This window comes from Centroberyx gerrardi, chromosome 4 (genome assembly GCF_048128805.1).
Source record: "Centroberyx gerrardi isolate f3 chromosome 4, fCenGer3.hap1.cur.20231027, whole genome shotgun sequence".
Classification (NCBI taxonomy): Eukaryota; Metazoa; Chordata; class Actinopteri; order Beryciformes; family Berycidae; genus Centroberyx; species Centroberyx gerrardi.
Genome location: NC_136000.1, coordinates 27,098,059 through 27,123,018, shown reverse-complemented (window position 1 = coordinate 27,123,018; position 24,960 = coordinate 27,098,059). Strand labels below are relative to the sequence as shown.

Sequence of the window (24,960 nt, the reverse complement as noted above, 5' to 3'; positions counted from 1 at the left end):
CATTCCCTCCAGTCGTTGTCTGTGTCTGCCCACTCCTGTCCAATGCAAAAGCCTGGTGCTTGCGTACGAGGCTTTTAAGGGAATCTGGAATCTGCACCACCCGTGTTCTGCCTTCTGCCGCTAACTCCTCATCTTCTGTTGTAGGCTGAAAACTAATCTCTTCAAGCAGTACTTCATGTACTGCTTGAAGAACATCAGCTAAATGCCTAAACTATAAATTTTGATGTCTGTATGAGCATAGCAATACACAAGTCATTCACATTTAAGAGGGTTGCTTTCACTGTCAGTATTTTGCATATCCAGCCAAATTAAACCAAATGCTTACTAGGAGACATGCCACAAAATGGCTGCAGATGGGAGCTGTGTCATCAAATAGCATTCCTTAAATCATTGCATGACTCCCTATAATTATCCCATGAATCACAGGGGTTTCTGACCTCCGGGTCGAGAGAGAAACTACGCCAAGGTATGAAGAAGAGGATAGGCCAGGATTGTAAACACCACAGGATGTTCTGAATCCCCATTCCTGAGCGTGTTACACTAGGGCTATTTTCAGTCACATGCTCTGCAATCACCACACCAATCACACAAGCTCATGCTGGTTTGGCAACCTGCCTCAGAGGAACTGACTTAATTACATATGGTAAGCTGCCGGATTAAAATTTATTTATTTTAGTTATTCACATGTAGGGACAAATCTGGTATTTCATTGCTGTTTTATCAGTGATCATGTCATGCCTATTCAGATCTGGTGCCTCAATCCCAGATCAGGCACAGGCGGGGCGGAGTAGTACCGCGCTCAGCCGCTAGAGGGCGGGGAAGGACCGGTGGCTGAGAATAGTGCACCGGAGCAGCATCATGTGGGCCGGATAATGTTGTGACGCCGAGGAAAGGGGAAGGCTGGCCTTGACAGAGGAGGACCCGTCATGCTTTTACCCTCACTCAGTTCCTTTCTACACAGACGGAGTAGAGATACGAGAAAGCACGCTGCTCTGACTCACACCGACAGCCACACCGAGGACTCCTCGTGCTTGAGCCCAGCCGGCATCACACACCGGACGGAGAGAGAGGAAGAGAGAGACAGACGAAGAGAGAAGCAGCAAAGCGGAGAGCTTTGTGTCCCCTGTGGGAGAAGAGACGACCAGACGGAGAGAGGACACAAGGGCAGCAGCGATGTCAGGTTTAAAGAAGAGAAACTCTAACTCGTCGGCGGACAAGGAGGAGGACAAGCAGGTCACGGAGAGGATGCTGTTGCCGGGAAGCGGCGGGGAGAACGGGGACTCCAGCCTGGGGGGAGCGCCGGGGAGCGGCGACAAGAGCCCGAGCAGCGCCGGGGGAGACGGAGCGGAGGACGGGGTGGCCCTGAAGAGGACCATCACCCTGGTGAACGGCGTGGCCATCATCGTGGGCACCATCATCGGCTCGGGCATCTTCATCACCCCGACCGGCGTGGTGAAGGAGGCCGGCTCGGTGGGTCTGTCCCTGGTGGTGTGGACGGTGTGCGGCGTCTTCTCCACGGTGGGAGCGCTCTGCTACGCCGAGCTGGGAACCACCATCTCCAAGTCCGGGGGGGACTATGCCTACATCCTGGAGGTGTACGGCTCCCTGCCGGCTTTCCTCAAACTCTGGATCGAGCTGCTCATCATCCGGCCGTCCTCGCAGTACATCGTCGCCTACGTGTTCGCCACCTACCTCCTCAAGCCCATTTTCCCCGACTGCCCGGTGCCGGAGAACGGAGCCAAGCTGGTGGCCTGCCTCTGCATCCGTAAGTAGCCGAGCCATGCGGGGTGGGATGATGCAATTTGAGACCGTGTTGTGTGAAGCTAACTAGGTAGGCTGAAGTTGACAGTAGTGAAGCAGAGGGGATGCTGTTACACTGCCTGTCTGCCTGTCTCCCAGGATGGATAGGTGTCAAAATAAACACACCGGCTGTCAGGGAAGACAGGTGAGAAGACCCATTACTCACATAGTACAGTGGGCACGAGCTTATAGTCAGTGCGGCATCTTAAGGAGCACGTGTGTAATAGGGTGTGTGACTAACGCACGCGCCTACACATACACAGTCTCTTTCTCTCAACACACCATGTGGTGAAAAATGCCGCGTTATTTCATCAGCTCTTGTAGTGATGAGGGATGCTCGCGCGCATCACTCGCATGCCATAGTCTTATCAACTAACACCCATTAGATATTAAATGTAATAATAATAACTAATTTACTTATGTCTATTTATTAGTAATTATTGTTATCACACATGAATAGTGCAGAGGGCTAAAGTAGTTACACACAATTGCCTTGTCATTTAATCACAACTTTTTTTTTAGATGGGGTGGGAAAGTGACAAAAAAACAAAAAAACAAACAGAAATTAAATTGATTGAAATTGACCCCTATTGTGTGTCGTAAAATCTTCAAGTTCAGCAGCTGCATTAAGATGAGGATAAACCCGGGTGATGGTTCATTCGTATTTTGTGTTTTATCATCGCTAGAGGGCAGTTTGAGTTTGTATTAACACAGGTGACATTATGTGGCGACAAATTACCACAGTGCTCCTTCCTTTTAACTGTTCATTTCAATGACATTTTGCGGGGAAATCTGACAACTTCCACTGTCCCCCCCTTTTTCTTTTTAAATCGGAACGGCCCACATATTACGACAACCAACGCTCAAGTTCAACTTTGTTCAAGCAGGCCCACAGTTTAAATGGTAGAAAAACAGAAAAATGTAATTGAAAGAAAATCTATAAAAGAATTACCTAGCCTGTATATATGCTAGTTAATGCGAGTAAATAGAGTATTTAGTTTGAAGACCGACCTGCTCTGTAAGCTAGCTGACAGACATTTAGCATTCACAAGTGTTGTGAGTATTAAGGGGTTAGCTAAAAATACGTGTGTTTTTAAATTTTATGTGTGTTTCTTGAAAACATTGTCGGTTGTATGTGTTGTGTTTTGCAAAAAGACAACTTAACCAAAAGCTGTGTGTATGTGTGTGTATGTGTGTGTGTGTGTGTGTGTGTGTGGTGCCAGCTCAGTGCTAGTCCCTAATCCTCAGAGTGACTGAGACCTAAATCCTGACTGAGACCACATGACAAGGCCTTGGACTGTGTGTGTGTGTGTGTGTGTGTGTGTGTGTTGTGAGGGTTACCCGAATATCCGCCATGTATGTGTGCCTCTTTATGTGTGCCTCTTTATGTGTGTATGCGTGTGTACTAACGTGTGTGTGTGGTGTGGTCTAGGCTGTGGGGTGGTCAGGGTCATTGTGGGGCTGAGAGCCAAGTCTTCACAACCCCCCCCCCCTCTTCTCTCTCTCACTCACTCACACACACACACACACACACACACACACACACAGCCCAAGTGCATTCAGCTTTTATCAGGCCAGCAGTGTGAATGTACAGCTAATGGGGAAATCCATCTGCCTGTAAAGTATGTGTGTCTGCCCTGTCCATCCCTCTACTGTACACTCTCTCTCTCTCTCTCTCTCTCTCTCTCTCTGTCTCTTTAACACAGAGTCTCATTGTACTGTGTTTCGTCTCTCTATTGTGGCCCCGGCCTGATTTAGAAGCTTTGAAGGGACCTGCTGCTTTAGTTAATCACTTTTAATGGGGTCCTGGGGTAGGGGCCGGTTCCACAATTCAGTGTTTGTGTGTGTGTGTGTGTGTGTGGGGTTGAGGGGGCGGGTACTAGCACTGTACGTGTGTGTGTAAGAGAAAGAGGGGATGGTGGGAAGGATTTTATTCCCTCAAGAATCTGTTTACCATTTCTGTGAACTCTCCTCCACTGTGTGTGCTGTGAGAGCCACCCTCTCTGCTGCAGAACACACACACACACACACACACACACACAAAAATCACTCTCTTAAATCAAAGGATGTTTTTTTTTCACGTCATTTTCCTCAAGAGAATGTAGGTGTGACTGACTGTGTGTAGGTTGAAAGAGCGTAAGGAGACATATGTGATTGGTAGTAAAAATCAGGGGAACCCCCCCGCCAAGTCTTGTGTAAAAAGTTTCCTTTCAAACATCACCACTGAACAGTCTCTCTCTCTCTCTCCCTCTCTCCCCCTCTCCCTCCCTCTCCCTCTCTCTGCAGTCTTGCTGACCTTTGTGAACTGCTACAGTGTGAAGGCAGCTACCAGGGTGCAGGACTTCTTCGCTGCGGCCAAGCTCCTGGCGCTCGGACTCATCATCATCATCGGCTTCGTCGAGATTGGCAAAGGTACACACACTCACCTGCAAATGTAGAGGCATGCACTGAGCGTGGATTCAGAAACACACACATACACAGGGTTCCTTTTAGTGCCAGCGCTTTAGTTGGCCACGCACCTAAAGTCGTAGACGGGCATGAAGGCCTCCAGGGCGCGTCCCGTCACCGAATAAAGACAGTCACACATTCACACTGTCCTACAGGATTTACACATCAACACACGCTGCAATAAACCATATTAATCATCTTGAATCACTGAGTTACACATTAACAGACAAGATAAAAAAATACCTGTAGCCCATCATACAGGATTTACAAAGCATCCACCATTTACAGTATATGCATTAAATAAAAACCAGAGTTTGCTTCCTATGCCAATATTAAAATCACATAATAATCTGTATTGATTATTACTTGTAAAAACCTAAAGTAGCCCAATCTGCATGTGACCTAAATATATTTTATCCTATTTCTGCACACTGGCAACATCATGCAAAACTTTGACTATCTGCATATGATCATAAAATCAACATTTTATTTACTTGAACATACAATACTTGAGTATCTACACAAGTGTAAAGGCAGGTTAAAAGATGCAATGACACTGGAAAAGGGTCTGTATGCCTAACATTCATTAACCTGCATGATGTAGGTAAGTATTTTAATCCTCAAGACCCCCTGGTGGATTCCTCCCCATGGAAGACATTACAATCAGGATCAAAATCACCGTATTGGTAAAGTCGATAAATTTACGCAACCTGGAAAACTTTTAAATCACAGCTTAAGAGTTGATGTAGATTTAGGAATTTTGAATAAATTTTCCAAGCTTCTAAATGTCTTTCCGATGCCGCTTAAATGATCACTTTAGGAGCTTGTATGCTTCTGACAAACATGCACACACAAGAGCACACACTTTAGGGATAATGCTATAGGCAAATCTTTGGTTTGTAAGTACCAGTACCAGTGTAAGACCCGTTTACTGTACATGCACACAAAAACTCACTTGCGACACACATGCACAGACGGGGTGCACAAACACGCCATGCACACACACATTAACACACACTCACCCCACAGGTTTTGTAATTCGTGCAGGAAACCAGCCATCTTTAACAACGTGCCCTGAGTCACGTGACTTGAAACGGGAAGTGGTTAGTCCGACCACATTGCTGTCCACCAATCAGGGGGCTTCTGTGTGAAAGAGCGGGTAGGAGAGAGCAGGAAGGGTTTCTTCAAAGACAAATCTCGTTCAACCGTTTGTTCCTTTCTACAAAGTAGCTTCCCTCTGTGCCGATGTGTCCTTGTCCACTCCTCTGACAAAAACAGGCGGCCACTGTCATAGCTCCTTCTTGGAAATTATGAAATGAATTATTTTATTAAAACAATCTATTCTGACATTACAGAAAGACAGTCTTTGTTAGCCTGTCTTATTTGTTTGTGTGTGTTTCTATGATGCTGCGTCAATGGAATTAAGCCTCACTGAGCTCATTTCGGAGCGCCTTGCATGCTCCATTTTGAACCATGACAACGATGACCTTTTATGCAAACACCACCCAATCACTGCATTGTCCAGCATGAAAGACTTACATTTTTCTGATTAAAAAGACAACTCCTGCCATCCAAGGCATAATAGTTTTACTCAGGGTGCTTGGTGAAATCCTGGAGGCTATGGCAGCCTGAACCCTGAGCCCTCGGTTTCATAAAAAGTTTTTTCTTTGGACCTCAGTCACCCCAAATCTCTGTTGGACCGCGTAGCTGTCACCAAATCTGATCAAAATCCTGCAGTGTAAGCCCATCCCGGATCAAGCTCATCTCGACCGAGACCATTTTCTTTTATTCCATCAGAGAATTGAATCTGTGGAAGTGGATTAGTGGGTGTTTAGCTCCCTGGAGTCCAGCCTAACGCTCATTAAGGCCACAGGATGTTGTGAAGTGCAGCCAGAGACAGGACAGAGACAGAGAAACCAAACAGTGATTTGTAATGGGAACGCAGCTCTTTTGATTGGGAATCTGCTCATTAGCTGCAAGAGATCTGAGTCGCACAAAGAGACACTCAGTCCACCTGAATCAACACACGCACACAAGAGTTTGTACCCGTGTACCATTCACCCTAAATTTTCAGTCTATTGAGGGTTTACTGGGCAAAGGCACAGTGTATTGTAATGGCAAACAGAGACAGGAGGTGAGTTGAATTGAGTGAATTGAATTGTGCCCCCTAGAGGCAGACTGTGGTAACTGCCAGGCTTTTGACTGCCGCTCACTTGTTGAGGTCTGCCAGACTTGGCTCAGCCCAGACTTTTGGGTCCGCTGGGTTCATGTCATAGAAATCAAACTAATGCTCATAACCTCTATGGTTCACATTCTTAATATTGAAGGTGACATAATGCCTTACCGCAGGGGAAAAAACGACTTTAACCAGGTAACACTGTGTCCACAGAGGCTTATATCCCCCCTGCTGCCTGTGTGTGTGCGTGTGTGTCTCTGTGTGTGTGTGTGTGTGTGTGTGTGTGTTGCCAAGGCCTGCTGTGTTCCTATGGCTGGTTCTCTTCCTGTCTGCGGTGAGGCTGTCGGTTGCTGTACTCTTCAGAGCGAGAGAAGGAGAGACAGAGAGAGAGAAAGAGAGATAGGTAGAGAGAGGGAGGAATTGATAGAGAACAGAGGGAAATGTAGAGAAAGGGGGAATAGACAACATTGGATAAGAGTAAATCTGCAGAGAAAAATAAGGAGGCAAACCCGCTGAATGAGAAGTCAACTTACTCAGCGCCAAGTATGTGTGTTGAATATAAATGGACCTGTGTGAGACACAGACTCAAGTTTAACCCATAAATCCTCTAGGCTCATTTGCATATAGCGTCTTAGATTTAGGAGGACTGAGCCAATCCAGGAGCATGGAGACACTGTTGTTGGGACACAAAGTTTGGCTGAGGCACGACGTAAGGGTGGATTGGACACATGTTTGTAGCTTTAATACGGGTGAGATTAACCTGCCCACAAAATTATTTTGGGTTGCAAGAAAAATGCCTTTGAAAAGAAAAAAAAAAGCGATTCAGCTAAAACGGAGCGGAGCACACAGGTTACAGACAGACGGCTCCACTAGACTGAAGGGCCACTGTGGAGAGCAGCTGACCGGACCAGTAACCCGTCTGCTTCCCCCAGCTGTGTGATTCCTCTGTCTGGAGCACCGACCTCACCTACGACCCCTCACCCTTTGACCTCTCACCTCACCTTGACCCTGGCGTTTACTCTGAAGTTTGGCTTCGAAATTCAACAGTCCGGTTCTCAGTTACCGTCTAACTGGAACTGCAACACCAGAGCCCAAGGTCTTGATTTTCACATTGGACAGGGTGTCTGTGGAAAAAGTCTGACAAAGTCTGCAAATAAATCATCTACATTTAAGGCTTTAAAAAGTATTAAATACAGTTATTAGAGGTCTTAGTTTTTCCCCATGCAATGGGAAAAAAACAGCATGTCTGCGGTTAGATTAATATAGAACAAGGTTAATACAATATGCAAAACATTTTTTTTTCTTTTATCTGCTTTACTAAACACAATTGGACTTGATGTCTCTTAGCAGTTAATTTCTTTGTCCTTTTTCTCATTCTGCCCATTTATAGTTTCAGAACTTTAACTAGCTATATTCAGTCAGAAATAGGCTAATTTTGCCAGCTTTTTCCATATTATAGTTTTTAAATTAATGTTAAATTCAATTTCAGGCAGCATTAATGAGTCTTAAAAAGTCTTAAATTTGCCTTCATGAAACCTGCAGATACCCTGTTAAAACACATGCTGGTAAACCCAACTTTTACCTGGTGGTGTATATATGATGTGATGGTATCCCCTTTATATCACCTTACATGTGACACCAAATGTGGACCAAACTGAGTTATTTTTAAGGACTTGGTTTTTGATTTGGTAGCTATACTCTCAGACATGAAAGGTCCAGTGTTGTACCTGTAGTCATGGGAGCTGCAGATTACTGAGCAAAGGCCACGCCCCAGTCACACACACCCCCTTCATAGTGGGCGGTAAGGACAGACTGCCTGTTTGTGTGGAGGTCGGAGGTCAGGGTCTCAGATCGGCTGACCGGTGGGCCAACAGGACCGCAACACTGACTGGGATTGTTCAGAACTGGAGCAGAAAGAGAGGGAGCGGAGGGAGGAGGGGAGGGGAGGCAGGGAGGTTAGAGAGAGGGAAGGTGGGGAAGAGAGAGAGAGGGAGAAAGGGGGGGGGTGAGAGAGAGAGAGAGAAGTTTGCTTTATACAGGGAGAGAGAGAGAAAGGGAGAATGGACCATGAGAGAGAGAGAAAGAAAGGGATGTGTGGCACCGCTTGGCAAGCTGGTCTGCACTGGCACAGTTCAGCATAGCGACTGGCATACTTTAAGGCATAGTCTAGACACACACACACACACGCACATGGTTGTTCATTTGGAAGAGCCAGAGACTGATTCATACTGACAGGCTGATGCTTCACACGCACGCACACTTGCATCTTACAATGGATAAGAACATAGCTAAATACATAAATTAGAAATTGGGAGTATTTTCCGTACATCTAACCTTAACAGCGTGTCAGGCCCACTCTCCTGCGTTTCACTCTTTGCGTTTCCGAGGAGTGAGTTAGTTTTAGTGTGTTGTGTGTGTCGGGAGTCGAGGTCCGCTTTATGAAAGAGCTTGTTTCCTTCCCAGCGCTGATCTCAGACCGACAGACAGACGAAGGGGCGGGGAGCTGCGAGGGGAAAAAAGCATCTAAAGTCAGTTAAACCTGAGGCGAGAAGGATGGAAGACGTTAGACAGCGGCTTGTTAAGAGCCAGTGTGTGGTCGGATGGGTGTGTGGATATAATGGCTGTGTGGGTAGTTATAGGTCGCAGACTCTCTCTCAGTGAGAGCCACTTTGAGGAACTGGAATCCTTTTGCCTGAGTGAAATCAATGCAACATAATGATCTTTGACCATTAAATGTCTCAGTGGATGTGTGTGGAATTTAGTAAAAATGTAATTTGGTAAAGTAAAATCTTTCTATGGCCTGCCTCACAGGCAGCAGCTCTGGCTAGTTCTCCTCTAACTCTTCCTTCAGTAGGATCTTTGATTTAGTCTTTTTAGTAATAACAGTTCATCTGTGATACTTCAGATTATCGAGATTTAGTCAAACACCGGGGCCATGTGGCTCTGATTATATCATCTAACTCTACATGGGATCTGATTGGCCATACCCTGTCATCCCTGCAATCCCATTGGTCGCAGCCATCTCCGGCCGGTGATTTGCGTTTGGCGTTGTTTATGTGCTCTCGAATAACCAGTAGGCCCGAGTTACAACACATGCCACTCTGTAAAGACCAGCCATCTGACAGAGAGAGAGAGAGAGAGAGAGAGAGAGAGAGAGAGAGAGAGAGAGAGAGAGAGAGAGAGAGAGAGAGAGAGAGAGAGAGAGAGAGAGAGAGAGAGGAGAGAGAGAGAGAGAGAGAGAGAGAGAGAGAGAGAGAGAGAGAGAGAGAGAGAGAGAGAGAGAGAGAGAGAGAGAGAGAGAGAGAGAGAGAGAGAGAGAGAGAGAGAGAGAGAGAGAGAAAATTTAGTGAGAGACAGATGTATCACAGGGTACAGCGGTGTATTCCAGTCAGGGAATTTGATCAGTTCTCTGGGGAATTCAGGGAATAGTTTACACACAGGTCACTTTACAGGAATATACCAGAATGTACTTTCCAACTTGTTCCCCACGTTTAGATGGCTTTCACCAGTTTTTCTCCACAGCTGGCCCAACGTTAATGGAAACCAGACCTGTTTACCCCTTTAGAACTTTTCTGAGCTGAAAAACAACATCAACAAACCAGGAAGGAGTTACATTTTTTAGTTCAGTGGGAACCCTGGTATTCCGTGTGTAGAAGTGAGCATGTGTTTTGACAACCGAATGTGTGGCGCTGGCAAGGGAGAGTCGTGTCATATGGAGAGATAGATGAATAAATGAAGCAGTCTAAGCACTCAGTGTCTCACCCAGTGTGAACCCGTAGCAATAGTTTCCATCGTGTAGCATCATGTGGCTGGTAGAGATAAGCCAAACTGACACCATACACTCTGCCGCTCGGCTCTACTACCTCTGCCCTCAGCCTGTGTGTGTGTGTGTGTGTGTGTGTGTGTGTGTGTGTGGAGCTCTGTAGTACACCGGGTCAGCGTCAGTGCCATTAGGTGCGTGGGCTCTGTTGGTGTCTCAGATTAGAGACCAGCGTAATCTGATTAGCTCCAGTAATCCCCCCTGCTTTCTCAATCTGAAACCTGCCCGCGCCGTCTGGAGACAAAGCACTCACAGATTGATCGCTTGTAGACCAGCCGCCCATATTTACCTCTGTGTCCACCTGCGTGTGTGTGTGTGTGTGTGTGTGTGTGTGTGTTTGTCTCTTTGTCTCTGTCCTCCTCTCTTTATTTCTTTCTCTATTCATTCATCTCGTCCTACTCCATCTGTAACGCTGCCCCTCCCTCTTTCACTGGTCGTAACACAATCTCACACTGGTTTATTTACTACGAGCTGCAGTGCAAACACAAACATGCAGACTTGTGGATACTCTGCGGATCTCTATCTTAACGCTTTCTCTATGCAAATGTCCCTACAGAGTCTTTTTGGTTTACACTTGCAAATGGTTTTCTACTGTAATGACTCAGCGGCTCATTGGAGCTAAATACACTCAGTGCTTTCCACACCCGTACCTGCAGCTTCTCCCAAAGGTGTGCGTGTTTGTGGAGTGGGAGGGTTCCAACCATGAGTCAGGCATTGTAAATACAGTACTTTGCATATGCTTTTTTTTTTTTGCAAAAGAATAGAGAACTCCATTTATGTTGTCATTTATCCTTAAGAATGGAGCCTAAATCCATGTAATCCCTTTTCTGAAGCCTGTCCCGCCGTCGCTTTAAATTAAACGTAAACTCAATCACTACAAGTAAGGACTTCAATAGCCTTTCATTTGCTCTTAGACTAGGCTTAATCCGCATAAAGCCAGTCTCTTAGCTGAATCCAGACCCAGTGCGTCTAATACCTGTTTAGGTGTGTTGCAGGAGCATGAAGAGTAATTCTACGAATTAGTAATTCTAGTCCCTTGCCAATTCTTCTATCAGCAGGGAAATAGGGCTACACTTAATCCTTTTTAGCTCAGTGGAAGCTCAGTGCGTCTAATCACTGTTTACGTGTGATGCTCCAGATTACCTAGATTTAGACAAACACTGGGGACACGTGGCCCTGTCATCTACCTCACTTACATGGGGTCTGATTGGCCGTACTGTTGCTTTGCCTCTCATCCCATTGGGTGGCGCAACCATCTCTGCTCATAGACTGGTGTTAGGAGTGGAGGGGTGAGATTGTTTATGTTGTCCTGTTCATCCAGCTCTGTGCTGTACACAAGATTGTCCGTGTGTGTGAGTGTGTGTGTCGCTTTTATAGAACTGTGTTTTATAAAGTATAGAGTTTCTGAAGATCCATGTCACTAACACACACATACACACACAGATACTTGTAATTGGAATGACTGAATTGGATCAAGCCAATAACCATTTATTATCAAATGTAAAAAAAAACATGGGAGGGAGTTGATGGAGAAAATTTTGGGGGAATGTTGAATTGTTTGTGTATGTAGATATAAAGTGTGTGTGTGTGTGTGTGTGTGTGTGTGTGTGTGTGTGTGTGTGTGTGTGTGTGTGTGTGTGTGTGTGTGTGTGTGTGTGTGTGTGTGTGTGTTCATGGAGTGGGAGGGTACCAAGCATGAACCAGGCACTGTAAATACAGTCCTGTGCTGATTTTATGGTGCTATTAAGTCTTAAGGGTTTGGCCTAAATCCATATAATCCTTAGTCTTAAACCCAGCCTGCAGTCTCTTGAATGTAAATGTAAACTCGGTCTCTAGAGGTAGGAACTCAAGTAGCCTTTCATTCAGTCTAGGCTTAATGCACAGAAAGCAACAAATCTTTTCACTGCAACTGACAGTGTCTTCCACTTGTAAATATCTGACGACCTAGGGACCAAGCCAATGGCCATTCATCGTAAAATGTCAAAAATGAATGGGAGGGAGCCAACGGGGAAAATGTAAGTTTACGTGTTAGAGATATGAGGTTTCTGCAGGACGCTGGCAATATGTAAATATTTCTCTAGTTGCTGACACACTGCCCTTTCAAACCAGCTCAGCCATACCAGACATTCAAAGTATTTCACCATCAGTGGTTGTGGACAAAATGTGGGTCAAGATGTGCACGTATATGAATGCACTTTAATGTGTTTATATGTGTGCACCTCTTGTGTGTACTTCCGCACCGTGCATGCATATTTCATTCTGTGTGTGTGGGTGTGTGTCTCATTTTCACTGCCTGGCACTGATATCATGTGACCGGTTGATCGCTGCACTGAGCATTGCCCGACCAGGCTCCTGAAGCGGGATGGGTGGAAGGTGGAGGAAAAGGAATTAAGCCTCAAATTGCACAGTGAGAGAATAGAGGTGTCAAAAAGGGGAAAAAACAGGATTGAAGAAGGACAAATTTGTCTGCGATGTGAGGCATTTTTCCACAGCCTCAGCCTCTTTTTTGAACACAGAATCCTCACCTAACTTCTTCACCGGCAGTCCTCCATGCCCCACTAAACTTTACTTTCTGCACCCGGTGTTCCTTTTTCCCTTTATTTTATGAGCCAGTGAAGGTAGAAGGTGCAGGTGAGGAGAAATACAGGCAGAGAAGGGTTGAAGGGAGGGATGGGAGAGGAGAGAGCTGGGACGGCTCAGACTTGACCAGCCATGTGATTCTCCAGCAACCCCCCCCAACATAAAAGAGGTTTATGGGTTAGGCACAAATCAAGCATTCATATGGTTACCCTTAAACCTCACAGGGGGTATGGTGGTGGTGGGAGGGGGGGTGGTAAATTCAGGCCCGTTTGTAGGGAGGGGAATGGTCAGGAGGAGTGGCTGAGTGAGTGTGTGTGTGTGTATATGGGACATGGGCCTGGGGTGTATGATGATCACATGAGCGTTAGTGTGTGTATGGGTTCTCTCTAAAAAATAAAAAAAAAATGCAGCGCCTGTACACACTATTTTTGTACACAAGTGTTTTTTGGAGAATTATAATGTATTGCATTAGAAAAGCTGAATGGAAACTTCTCAGTATGGCAAAAAAGATTTGACACTTGCTTGAAGTGAAAAGGTTTTGTTGATGAAGAAATAGTAATGCAATGAATTACAACAGAAAAGCATTTCTTGAATAAATAATGGCAGAGGCTTGACACGACTGGTTGAATTTCATCATTCAACAGTTCAAAAGTATCTGATATCTGAAATACCTGTCCACCACAATCTCCCAGAAGTGTCATACTGCTGTCACTGCCATGGATAAGATTCCCATTGTGGTTGTATGGCCATGAGTCCACACATTAGAATATTGCCAAGTACATTTCTTTGTTTTGGTCTTTTGACATCATGAAATATGGCCAACATTAGCCGACACTGAAGAACCCATACTAACCAGTTCTTGAAAGATTCTTGACACTCAGGAAACCTATTCATTAGCTTCAATCCAGCTGATGGAAACACACCTGATTCACATTTTATTTTTTTGCAACATTTCAAAAATTTGCATAAAAAATTGCTTGACAATTGGATGGAAACATAGCTAGTGGCGTCCCAAGGCCAGAAACTGAATTTGTCATTCGGGTGCTGTTGTGAAAAGCGTTTTAAGAACGCCGGCTATGGACATGAGCTTAGAGACGGTATGGGACAGGGCCCAGAGACCCCCAGCAGCTCCCCTGCCAGGCGGGTATGAATGCCAGAGCTCACCAGAGCGCTGGGGCAGGGGTCTGGGGGGTGGGGGGTTCCCACGCTGCCGAGTGGCTTATGGCTAAGCAGGAACCCTTCCTGTACCAACATCGCCCAGGGCTGTTGGTTTAGCAACCGTCTCTGTGTCTGAGAATGTGTGTGTGTGTGTGTGTGTGTGTGTGTGTGTGTGTGTGTTGTGTGGTGGGGAGTAGCTACGTCAGGAATGTGGCACAGATCCCCACTGACCCCCTCTTTGGGGGCAGAGGTAGCCCAGAGGTTAGAGAAGCAGGCTATTGACCAAATTGACCGAAATTGCAGGGGGAGTGAAAGAGGAACACCCCCCCCCCCCCCCCCCCCCCTCCATCAACAACTGTAATGGAGTGGCCCTTGAGCAAGGCGCTGAACCCCCACCTGCTGCAGTACTGGGCAGCTCCCACTGAATGTGTGGAACTGCATGAATGAAAGCAGGGTGTCGCTGGAAAAAGAGTAAACATGCTCAGTTCACTTTCCCTGGATAAATAAAGGTTAAAAAAAAAAAGCCTGGTCGCCCTAATCTAGAACCTTTTTCCCCACTTACCCCACAAAATGTCTGGTTATATAGGTGGACACAACAGTTTTATTCAATTTCTCAGATGTTAAAGTGAAGATAGATAGAAGAGGGAGGGAAGAGAAGTGTGATAGAGAGATTCGGGGCCATGTAGTCCCACGCTGGACACGCGTGCCAGTCCAGTCCATCAGCATGGCAAGTCGAGTGTTCGAGTCACACACACACACAAACACACACACTCACACACGTCTTCCTGTCAGTCTTCCTCTCTGTCTCTCCCTTTTCATCTCTGTCTGTTTGTTCACCTCTCTCTCTCTCTCTGTTCCTCTCCCCCTCCTGTCTCGTATGATCCGTGTCTGAGGTAGATCTCCACAGCACTGCCACAGTCTGGGTCACTTATTGACCACATCGACCTGCCTAACTCCTTTTTAATGCTGCAGCCTCTTACTGATCCGCATTCTGAGACGGATTTAACCTGAATGTTTGTCTTCCCCCCCGCCCCAAAGGCATTTTTATGTGTGTGTGTGTTGGACAAACACAGCTCATTGTTTCAATGTTCCACAACTCAGGTAACCCAGACCGGCTGGTTAAAGTGCCTGCAGGCTGCAACCAATAATGCAGACAGACAGGATCAGGGCTTTTTCTTTGGCCTAACCCATCTCTCTCTCCCTCTCTCTCTCTTTTTTCCCCTGCCTCCTTTCCTCATCTCTACCAGGTGATACAGTTTATCTTCTTCCAGAGAATTCGTTCAAGGGGTCCAATTATGACTTTGGCAACATTGGCCTGGCGCTCTACAGCGGCCTGTTTGCCTACGGTGGCTGGTGAGTTCGCCCATCCACCTAGCTGTCTGATCAGGTTTCAAGCCACGCTGCTGCACACTCACTGTACATTTTTTACACTGCTTTTGCCAGCTTTGTTTCTTTATTTTGGTTGTTAAATTGGTCTCAAATTCAATTCCAGGCAGTATTAAAAAGGTTTTAAAAAGTCTTAAATGTGGCTTTCTGAAACCTGCAGATACCCTGATAGAGTAAAGGCGATGACACATATTTACATAGGTTACGTAATGGCTTTTCACATTACGCTTAGCCCGGGGCTAAGAGCAGGTTTAGAATCTTCTTAAGCTGTAAAGTGTGAAGTGAAACTCTGATCCTTGTCTCGTTCTGCTTGCAGGAACTACCTGAACTTTGTTACTGAGGAGATGATTGAGCCGTACAAGTGAGTATTGTTGACCGACCTGCATGCTGTCGAGGCTTTAAAACAAAGGCATTTCAGCAGAGCAGGGAATCATAGTGTATAGCTGTAATTTGAAATAGTTTGAAAATGTTCCAGGGGCAGAGAATTTATTTTTATATCTGTTTCTCTCTCCTCCGCAGGAACCTTCCCCGTGCCATCATCATCTCTCTTCCCATAGTGACAGTAGTGTACGTTTTGACCAACCTGGCCTACTTCACCACCCTCTCCCCTGATGAGCTGCTCGGTTCAGAGGCCGTGGCTGTGGTGAGTACATACTACAGCACAGGAACCTTCCCCCTTACATGCTGGCCTAATGAACCGTACTCACTAGGTGTAAATTAAAGGAATAAACCAGATTTTTAGGAGATTGGCTCGTTGGTCAACTTTAAGTGATGAGGACACAGACACCAAAATCATCCTTGTGTCCCTGGTAGATCATTGGCTCTGGTGCTCCATGCCAAAACTTTAGCTACACTATGCTGAGTGAGTAGGTTACTAGCATTATCCAAAGTAAGAAGACTGACCTTTTAATGCTAAAAAATTTTTAGTGTTTTTTTTTCTTATATGGCCTATAGATTCATACATTTAAAAAAAAATATTAATTCTATATGATTGATCATATGATTTATTGTTAATATTTGAATACGATATGATGTAGCCAAGTTTATTTTTGGAACTTTCAACTCTCATCACATACCACATTCACTTCCTAATGAAAGCAGGGAAAATAGTCCCTGATATCTTTAAAATTGTAAGTTATTTTGTATACATTTTACCAGTCCCCTAGACAAAAGCCTAAGCCTAATTTAAAATGACTTACCATTTAGCTTTAGAGCTGGTACAAGTTGCCTATTAGAGATGCTAGTAGCCTTCTATTACTCAACATAGTGTATGCTAAAGAGTTAGCATGGAGCACTGGAGTAAACGATCTACCAGTGGATCCATCCATCCGTGGATGATTTTGGTGTGTGTGTTCACATCATTTAATGTGTAAACTGACTAACGAGACAATCTCCAAAAAACGGTGTATTCCTTTAAATTTAGAGCCTCTCTAAGAGTTGCAACATTGTATAGGCCCTGACACACCATACCGACTTCAAAGAACCAGCGGCGACGAAGGCCAACTGTTGCGTCGCCTCACGTCGCCTGCGTCTGGTCCAAAAAGTTGCACTTGAACACACCGCAAAAACTACACCCGACGGCCAACTAGCACGTACGTTCTGCGCCTGCGTGAGGGGAAATAACTCTCCATACCTTATGTCTGATAAGAAGTTGCAAATGGCACTGGCGTTGTCAGCCCTTGGTCTTTTGGTTGTGGAAGAAGAAAGGAAGAGGCGGAGGCGAAAAATAAGGAGAAACCGCACTAAATGGGTGAAATCATGAATAACGTTACTCCAGCGACAGGCTCAAGGGGCTTTCCCGAACCTGTGTCGAGAGCTGGAGATAAATGAAACCTCCGATTTTAAAAATTTCGCTCGGCTCTTTCCTGTTCAGTTCCACATGTTGAAGGAATTTATGAGTCCAATCATCCAGAGGCAAAACACGAACTACCAATCAGAGTGATCTCTCTCACCGACGGGTCCGACGCCGATTCAACACGCTCAATCGGCCGAAAAGACGCCGACAGGGTCCGACTAGTGCCGACGGTGCGGGACACACCGCAAAAACTAGGGACACCGACGCTTACCGACGGCCCGACATTGCCCGACGGCCGACCGCCGGCCTGGTGTGTCAGGGCCTTAAGGGCCTAGGGCTATTTTAAACCTCCAGTGATTCAGCTTTTACTTACTGGAACTAAACTGTGTTGCTAAGCAATATTAACCAGAGCTGCTTAGTGGCTGCAACTGCATTAGTTGCCTGGAAAAATGACCCAGTTGATCTCATCAAGATGCATTGGGAGTTATTGGAGCCTTGCTGCTGTCAGTGGCACTGCTCTTTCAAGGCGGATGGCTCTGGTTTACACTACATATACGCTACAGCTCAACCACCAGCCAGTGAAATACTGTTTCTAGACCCTGAACTAAACATGTTACACTTATATGTTCACTGCCTCAAACCCTGTATCCTAGAGACTTGGCATAGTGGTGTAAGTACGTGTAAAGATGGAAATTCACTGGAGCTGATGGCACTTTGGTCAGTTCCCTAGTTCTCACCTCTCCCCTCCCCATGTCTCTGGATACAATAATGGTCCTAAAATTCAGAAAATGCCTAAAATTATTCAAATACCCCAAATGGCAAATCCTGTTTACCTTGCTACATTACTTGACTGATTACTGTGTGTGTGTGTGTGTGTGTGTGTGTCCTGTAGGACTTTGGGAACTACCACCTGGGTCCTATGGCATGGATCATCCCAGTATTTGTAGGTCTGTCTTGCTTTGGATCAGTCAACGGCTCCCTGTTCACCTCCTCCAGGTAACACACAAACATACACAAACATACACGATATGTAGCAGACTATGAACACATGGACACACCTACACAGACACACACACAGGCTCAGGAAACATACAAATGCATTAATTTAAATAATTCATCTCTCTCTCTCTCTCTCTCTCAGGTTGTTCTTTGTGGGCTCCAGGGAGGGTCACCTGCCCAGTCTGCTGTCGATGATCCACCCCAGCCTCCTGACCCCCCTCCCCTCACTTATATTCACTGTACGTGCTCTTATTTTCTAACACACAGGTTCTTGGACACAATCTGTGACATTTTATGAATAAATGTCCATTTTGCTACTAGCTATTGCTGATTGATGAAGCAAAACAGTGATTCAACCTATATCCAGTTCATGAAGGTTTTTACATTTGCTGTTCTAAACACACACTGAACAGACAAAGAAAAGAGCACCACAGCAATGAGCGCTGGACATAAAATGAAAAAAACAAAGGAACAAGGAACTCGCAGATTAGCACTATAAGACCCTGATTTACTGAAGCCTTTCATGGGTGCAAAAACATTTAGCATGTGCAGAACCAATGACATAAATCCTGATTGGTCAAGCAACTTGTCTTGTCTTAGTGCTGACTTCGACCATTGCAAAGGTTTTTGTGCCCACTAAAGGTTTTTTTGTTGTAATGAAAGCTAACATTGACCCATAATTAAAAGCTGTGCTGTAGATGGGTCATGAACAAACACTGAAACGTTTTTAACCTACCTGGCTGAAGTCCCCACTATCAACTCAGCTGTGAAATTGGGATGTCTCTGTACGCCCACAGCTTGGTCAGATGGCTGATATCTTTTTTTTACTCTCTCGCTCACCTCATTGCTCTCTCTCTCTCTTTCTCTCTCTCTCTCCAGTGTTTGATGACCCTGCTCTACGCCTTCTCCAACAACATCTACTCCGTCATCAACTTCTTCAGCTTCTTCAACTGGCTCTGCATCGCCATGGCGATCGTCGGGATGATGTGGCTGCGCTACAAAAAGCCCGAGCTGGAGCGACCGATCAAGGTGAGCCGAACTCTCTACGGTCAGCCAATCAGAGTGATGGTGTAACTGGAAAGAAACTATTTCGATGCTGCAGCTCACTGAGTTCTTGGGTGGAAACAAACTCTTATCTAGTCAGTTTAGATTAGGAGAATATCAGAGAAAGCAAGTAGATAAAGATTTACACAGAGGGAGAGAAAGACAGAGGGAGAGGAGTTCATATTAAAGTCTCACTCGGTCTCTGTCGCCACCGACTCCCACTCAAGTTAGCTTTGGCAGCGCAAGATATTTCTTCTTTGTCTCATGCCAACCAACAAAGCTCCATTCAGTAGAGCTGAATGGAGACAGATAGGAGGTAAAAGGACAGAAGAGAAGCTGGATGGTTATCAGCCGGTGATGAGGCCTGGTGGGCACTGGAGTGGAGGGGTGTGTGTGTGTGTGTGTGTGTGTGTGTGTGTGTGTGTGTGTGTCTGTCTGTCTATATGTGTGTGTGTGTGTGTGTGTGTGTACACTAGCGGAAGGACACTGTGCCTCCTGACTGGACCAGTTTCCGCAGGGCTGCCTAACACACAAAGGACCATTGTACATCTGTTGCGCTGTGTTTGCGTGTGTGTGTGCTATATGTGATTGTATGTATGCTTGTTTGTTCAAAGTGTCGCCCCCTCCTGCCCCTTAACGGAGCTGGCCGCCCGGCTCGACTCATCTGCCTGCTGGCATCGCCATGTGTGTTGATCAGAGGCGGAGTCTGGCAAGGCAGTGAAGTGAAAGAGGCCAGATAGATCTACTGGTCCAACACCGTGTGTGTGTGTGTGTGTGTGTGTGTGTGTGTGTGTGTGTGACCAAGCGGTGGGACAGTGGTGGCACTGTGTCTCTTTGTTAACCTCTCTACCTCTCTTCTGTCATTCTCTCTTTCCCCTTTCTTTGTCTGTCACATTCCTGCTGTTCAACAGCTTTTGGCAGAGAAGGCGGCCAGAGAATCACAGGTTTCTGAGTTTACAGATGGAGGCCTTCAGTTTAGAGATGCTGACGATCTGGTAGATGACAATGGGAGCAGAAGTTATCATCACATCCAGTCTAATTCGCATACACTCCCATCCTAAATCACATTGCTAACCATTTTAGAAAGGCTTGGGTAGTTGCATTGCCATTGGGGTGTGTTTTTATAGTGGGACAGGGGGTTTGAAGTATCGCTAAGAGCTCACAACAATGTTCTGAGGCAAAGATAAGCCTGTTGGAACCATTTCAGGAGGTAAAGGCAGGGGCACCTGGCACATTAGGACTCCTTTCTTTAATGAGGCTCATTTATTTAATGAGATAAATACAAGCTACACTGGATATTTGCCACATTTACTGTGGTGTTGAAAACAAAACGGCTATACGGACCACCTAAGAAAAATATGACGGGGTTTAGAGGGAAAATCCTTTAATGTTTTCCAAATGGTTTCAGGAATAACACAACAGGCTGGACTGTAAATCACAATTGGAGTACAGTTTTGAGTCTGCATCGTTTGCTCACACCATGACCTTGGATGTAATATCTGTGTTAGCAAGGCTGAGGTCCAGGCAAGTTGACTAAAAACCACAGCTGTAGTACTCAAGTCCATTCGCTAGACCACTTTTCTGGCATCTTGGACTTGTCTTGGTCTCGGACACTACTGGATGCACCTTTGTTTATTTTCTCCCCAGCACTACAAACTATTTAAGGGATTACATCTGTGAATAGTAGTCCTAAAACTTGTATGCATTCATTAGTCAAAATTATGACTAGTTGATCCTTAAGAAACTCCTTAAGCATTATTTTTTACATTTGGAAAGACATGAAAGACACTGTTTGTTGCCTATTTTGGTCTTAAATAGGACTGAATTTGCTCTGGTCTCAGTCTTGACTTGGTGTCAACCTCTTTGGACCTGCTGTTGACTCGAATTTCACTGGACCATGTCATGGATTTGACCTGCATTCGACTAAGGTGGTCTTGACTACAGCCCTGGTAGTTGTATATGAACAAATGAAAACTAGCTTAGTGCTACTTTCAAGCTCGTCGCCTGTTTTGTCATTCATTGTGATTTATCTTTAGGTGAACATCCTGCTCTGTGGGAGACCTCACTTGAGTCTGATGATGATGAATCTCTAAACCATCTCTAAACCATCTCTAAACCATCCCCCCCCCCTGCAGGTGAACATCCTGCTGCCGGTGAGCTTTGTGCTGGCGTGCCTCTTCCTCATCATCGTCTCCGTTTGGAAGACTCCGAAGGAGTGCGCCATTGGCTTCGGCATCATCGCCACCGGAGTGCCCGTCTACTTCTTGGGCGTCTGGTGGCAGAACAAGCCCAAGTGGCTGCTCCAGACTATCTGTGAGTGTGTGTGTGTGCGTGTGTGTGTGTGTGTGTGTGATACTTTCTGAATCATATAATAGTTTCTGTACATTGTGGATAATTGTGACTTTTGTGTGCGTTTCCAGTCTCGACCACGGCGATGTGTCAGAAGATGATGGAGGTGGTGCCTCAGGAGTCCTAAAGAGGCCACGCCCCTATTTACAGCCAGCGGCTAATCAGATAGCACCAACAGTGACCTCTGAGCTCTGACATCACTGCTGATCCAGCCTAACCTCCGTGGACCCCCTTTCCACCCCGCTCCCTCACACACACACACACACACACACACACACACACACACACACACACACACACAGAGAGAGAGAGAGGGACAGACCCGGACCCACCCTGTCTGTAGGGGGTTGATAAGGACTGAGAGAAATGTTCAGGCGTTTTGGAGCTACCATGTCTTTACAGTCTGTCAAAGATTTGGTTCTTTTGTTGTCGCCATTTTTGGGTTGTCATGTTGAGTGTTTACTATTTTTACAGTCACTAACCCAAACATCCAGTTGATAAGGAATCCTTTTTTTGTTGTTGTTTTGCATTGTTGTTGTTCTTCACGTTGAATAGTTTTTTGTTTTTCTTTTGTGAATGATTTCAGGTAGAATGTCCTCCCTCGTCATCCGCCTGTTGTGTTTAGCAAGTTGTGCCTTATGTGGCAAATGAAAAGTGTAACTGACCTAGTTGAGTTTCCTCCCCGGTAGCCTTGCCAGTTGTTGTTGTTGTGGGTTCTGGAGGCCGCTGGCAACCTTGGCTTTGACCGGCTAACAGAGTCCTCTATCCTAAAACAGCTGCAACATGGAACTTTCTTTTTAATCCTCTAAGCATCCACTTTTTACCTCCTGCGACCAAATTTTGTTGTTAAGCAATATTGGACGAAATTCTGTTTTACTACCTGAGAGTTGTAGCTAGGCAAGACTCTTAGTATTCTTAAATATTCAGCAAGAAACATTGGAAACATTTGGGCCCTGCAGTAATTACAATGACACTTTTCCCTAGAAGACGTGGGTTGTGTGTGTTGGTGCTCACCTTCCCAGAGTCCAAAACCAATTTCCAGATCCTTGTCTCTCACAGTTGGATGGTGGGATGTGTTGGACTGCGGGTCGAGACTGGAGTGCCTGTGCGATGTGTTTTAGCCCTACTGTCTGTCGTTTCTGTGACAGACTGCAGTTATTTTTTAAGTTGTCTGTGCTGCTGTAGTGAGAGAATGGGTCGGGAGTTTAATTAAGATCTCGGTGAGTTTTTCAGTCTATTTTGTCAGTGATCGGACAGCCGACAGACGTATCCCATCACATGTAGCCTAGCTGTCTTACCTCAGTAAACCAGTGGAGTCATACACTATGTGCAGTTCGTCTCCCATGTGGTTAGTCGGTAAATATTTTGGCTCTCTTGTCAGGATGGTGTAGTGAAAAATGTTTCCCCCAACCCCCCAAATCTATAACCGAGTCCTTCAGAGAGGAAGATGAACCACAGAAGTTCATTTTAAGTTTTTGTTTATTGTTTAAAGCTCCACTAGCTAAGATCTTTATGTAAAAATACACCCGTCTCATCAGCCTAAACGTTTGGGCTGGTGACGTTTGATGTCATGAAATTCCCTCAACTGTGAAACAGTTCAGGGTCGTAGAGCTGATCAGCGGTCAGACTCGCCATTTCAATCATAATGGGATCAGACTGTGGTGCTTTGTGCAGAGGCCGATGTGGCATATTTGTGTTATCAGTTTTTCTGAAAACTGGGTCGATGCCCAAAATGGGTCACCCGCCTCTTTCTCGTCGGTCTCCTCATGACGAAAACACTACTATGTTTTCATGCTTTTGATTATTTTTGGGGTTTAGTTTTAGTGATTCTTCTTACCCAGTTTCCCCTTGGGGATCAGTATCGTTCATAATGAGCCTGGCTCCCAGCGTGAGATGAAATTTTGTTAAATTCTGGGTGAAAGTGTTTCAGAGCCAATGTGGTCGACTACATACTGTAATAATAGCTATGGAGGACTTTTTTATTCCTGTGAATCCTGTGCAGTTTGTAGCTGATAAACAGAGAAATGGATCGCAGTTGTACACACTGTCAGGTTAGAGCAGAATGACAGAGTCCCTTAGAGTAACCTGATGCTACTGTAGAGGTGTGTGTGTGTGTGTGTGTGTGTGTGTGTGTTATGAGTGAACCACAGTCACAGTTGTACACATATTTTGATAGTTCTCTTTTTGGTCTAGTGGATATGCGTGTGTGTGTGTGTGTGCATATGCGTGCGTGGGGAGGGTCTATTATGAGGTTGTCATTGCATCAGCTTCTCATGTAAGCATCCTGGACAGATAGATAAAGTCTAGTCCCGGACTAAAGAGTCACACACTACGTTTACATGCACAGAAAGAAATGTGACTGAAATGCGAGCAAGACAATAACGCGAGGAAGGCAGCACCTATATAAAGTACTTTCATTTTATTGCCATTAATAGAACACGGAGGTAGCCGGAACGTGTGTACACCTCCATTGTGTTTCTTTAAGTGTGATGTAGCTTATGTTCTGTCACTTTTTGTCATTTCCATTCGAATTCGAGCTGCATTCTTAGGGGAGGCGTTCAACAGCTTAATCGCACTTGTCTTAATCAGAGTGAAGCCAATAGTCGCATCATTGTGTGCATGTACACTTTGTTCCACTGTCAGTGGACAATCGCTGTTCAACACTTTTATGTTTCTCTGTTTAATTCCATGTTATATTTTGATATTTTTAGTGTGTGTGTGTGTGTATGGACAGCCCCTCTGTGGTTGACAGTGAAGCGGTCTCTTGGGCGGGTGGTAGCAGGTGGGGGTGAAAGGTCAAGCAGGACATGATGAGGGGGAGGGGGGAGGGGGGTGGTATGTGACCTGAAGGACAGGACAAGAAGCGTTTTTCAGATTACAGTATCAACTATTAGTTATTGTTTTTTTCGTCTTCTGATGTTTCGTTTTTACTTTGTTTCCATGCTGAGAAAGTTAAAAAAAAAAAGAAAGAAAAAAAAAACAGTTAGTGCTGTATTATTAACGTAGACCCTCCTCCTGGCAACGGACCAAAACGACACGTTACCACGGCGGCAGCCGTTCACGCGGTGCTTCCGCAGAGACAGCGTGACGGATGGTAGCGACGCGCCGCGGTTACCGTAGAAACGGCGCTTGCTGCTCGATGAGGAGAGGAGGAGAGGAGGGGGGGGGGTCGTGTATGTTTTAGACGTAGAACCATTCTAACACTCCAGCCATCGCACAAGCCGATGGGAAACTAACCTGAATGTAGGACTGTAGAAAGTTTATTTATTTATTTCTAGGAAACTTTGTGGTTTATTATTATTATTATTATTATTATTATTATTATTATTATTAGTCCCTCTAATTTTTTTTACAGGGCATTTTGTGAAAAGTGCTTTACAAATAAATCTCAAGTTTTTTTTTCCA

General features: G+C 45.4%; 1 protein-coding gene across 1 annotated transcript; it reads left to right on the top strand.

The window, feature by feature from the left end:
• The first annotated feature begins 962 nt into the window (after positions 1-962).
• On the top strand, positions 963-24,960 carry slc7a5 (solute carrier family 7 member 5). The gene is made up of 10 exons (XM_071913999.2): positions 963-1,765; positions 4,087-4,212; positions 15,230-15,335; positions 15,685-15,729; positions 15,888-16,011; positions 18,056-18,159; positions 18,305-18,401; positions 19,042-19,191; positions 21,342-21,519; positions 21,627-24,960. The coding sequence occupies exons 1-10, from the start codon at positions 1,174-1,176 to the stop codon at positions 21,680-21,682; spliced, it is 1,578 nt and encodes a 525-aa protein (XP_071770100.1). The 5' UTR covers positions 963-1,173; the 3' UTR covers positions 21,683-24,960.

Coding starts and splice junctions, on each gene's coding strand:
- slc7a5 (XM_071913999.2), top strand. CDS start 1,174: ATGTCAGGTTTAAAGAAGAGAAACTCTAACTCGTCGGCGGACAAGGAG. Junction 16,012..18,055: donor GTTCAGAGGCCGTGGCTGTG/GTGAGTACATAC, acceptor TGTGTCCTGTAG/GACTTTGGGAACTACCACCT. Junction 18,402..19,041: donor TCCCCTCACTTATATTCACT/GTACGTGCTCTT, acceptor CTCTCTCTCCAG/TGTTTGATGACCCTGCTCTA.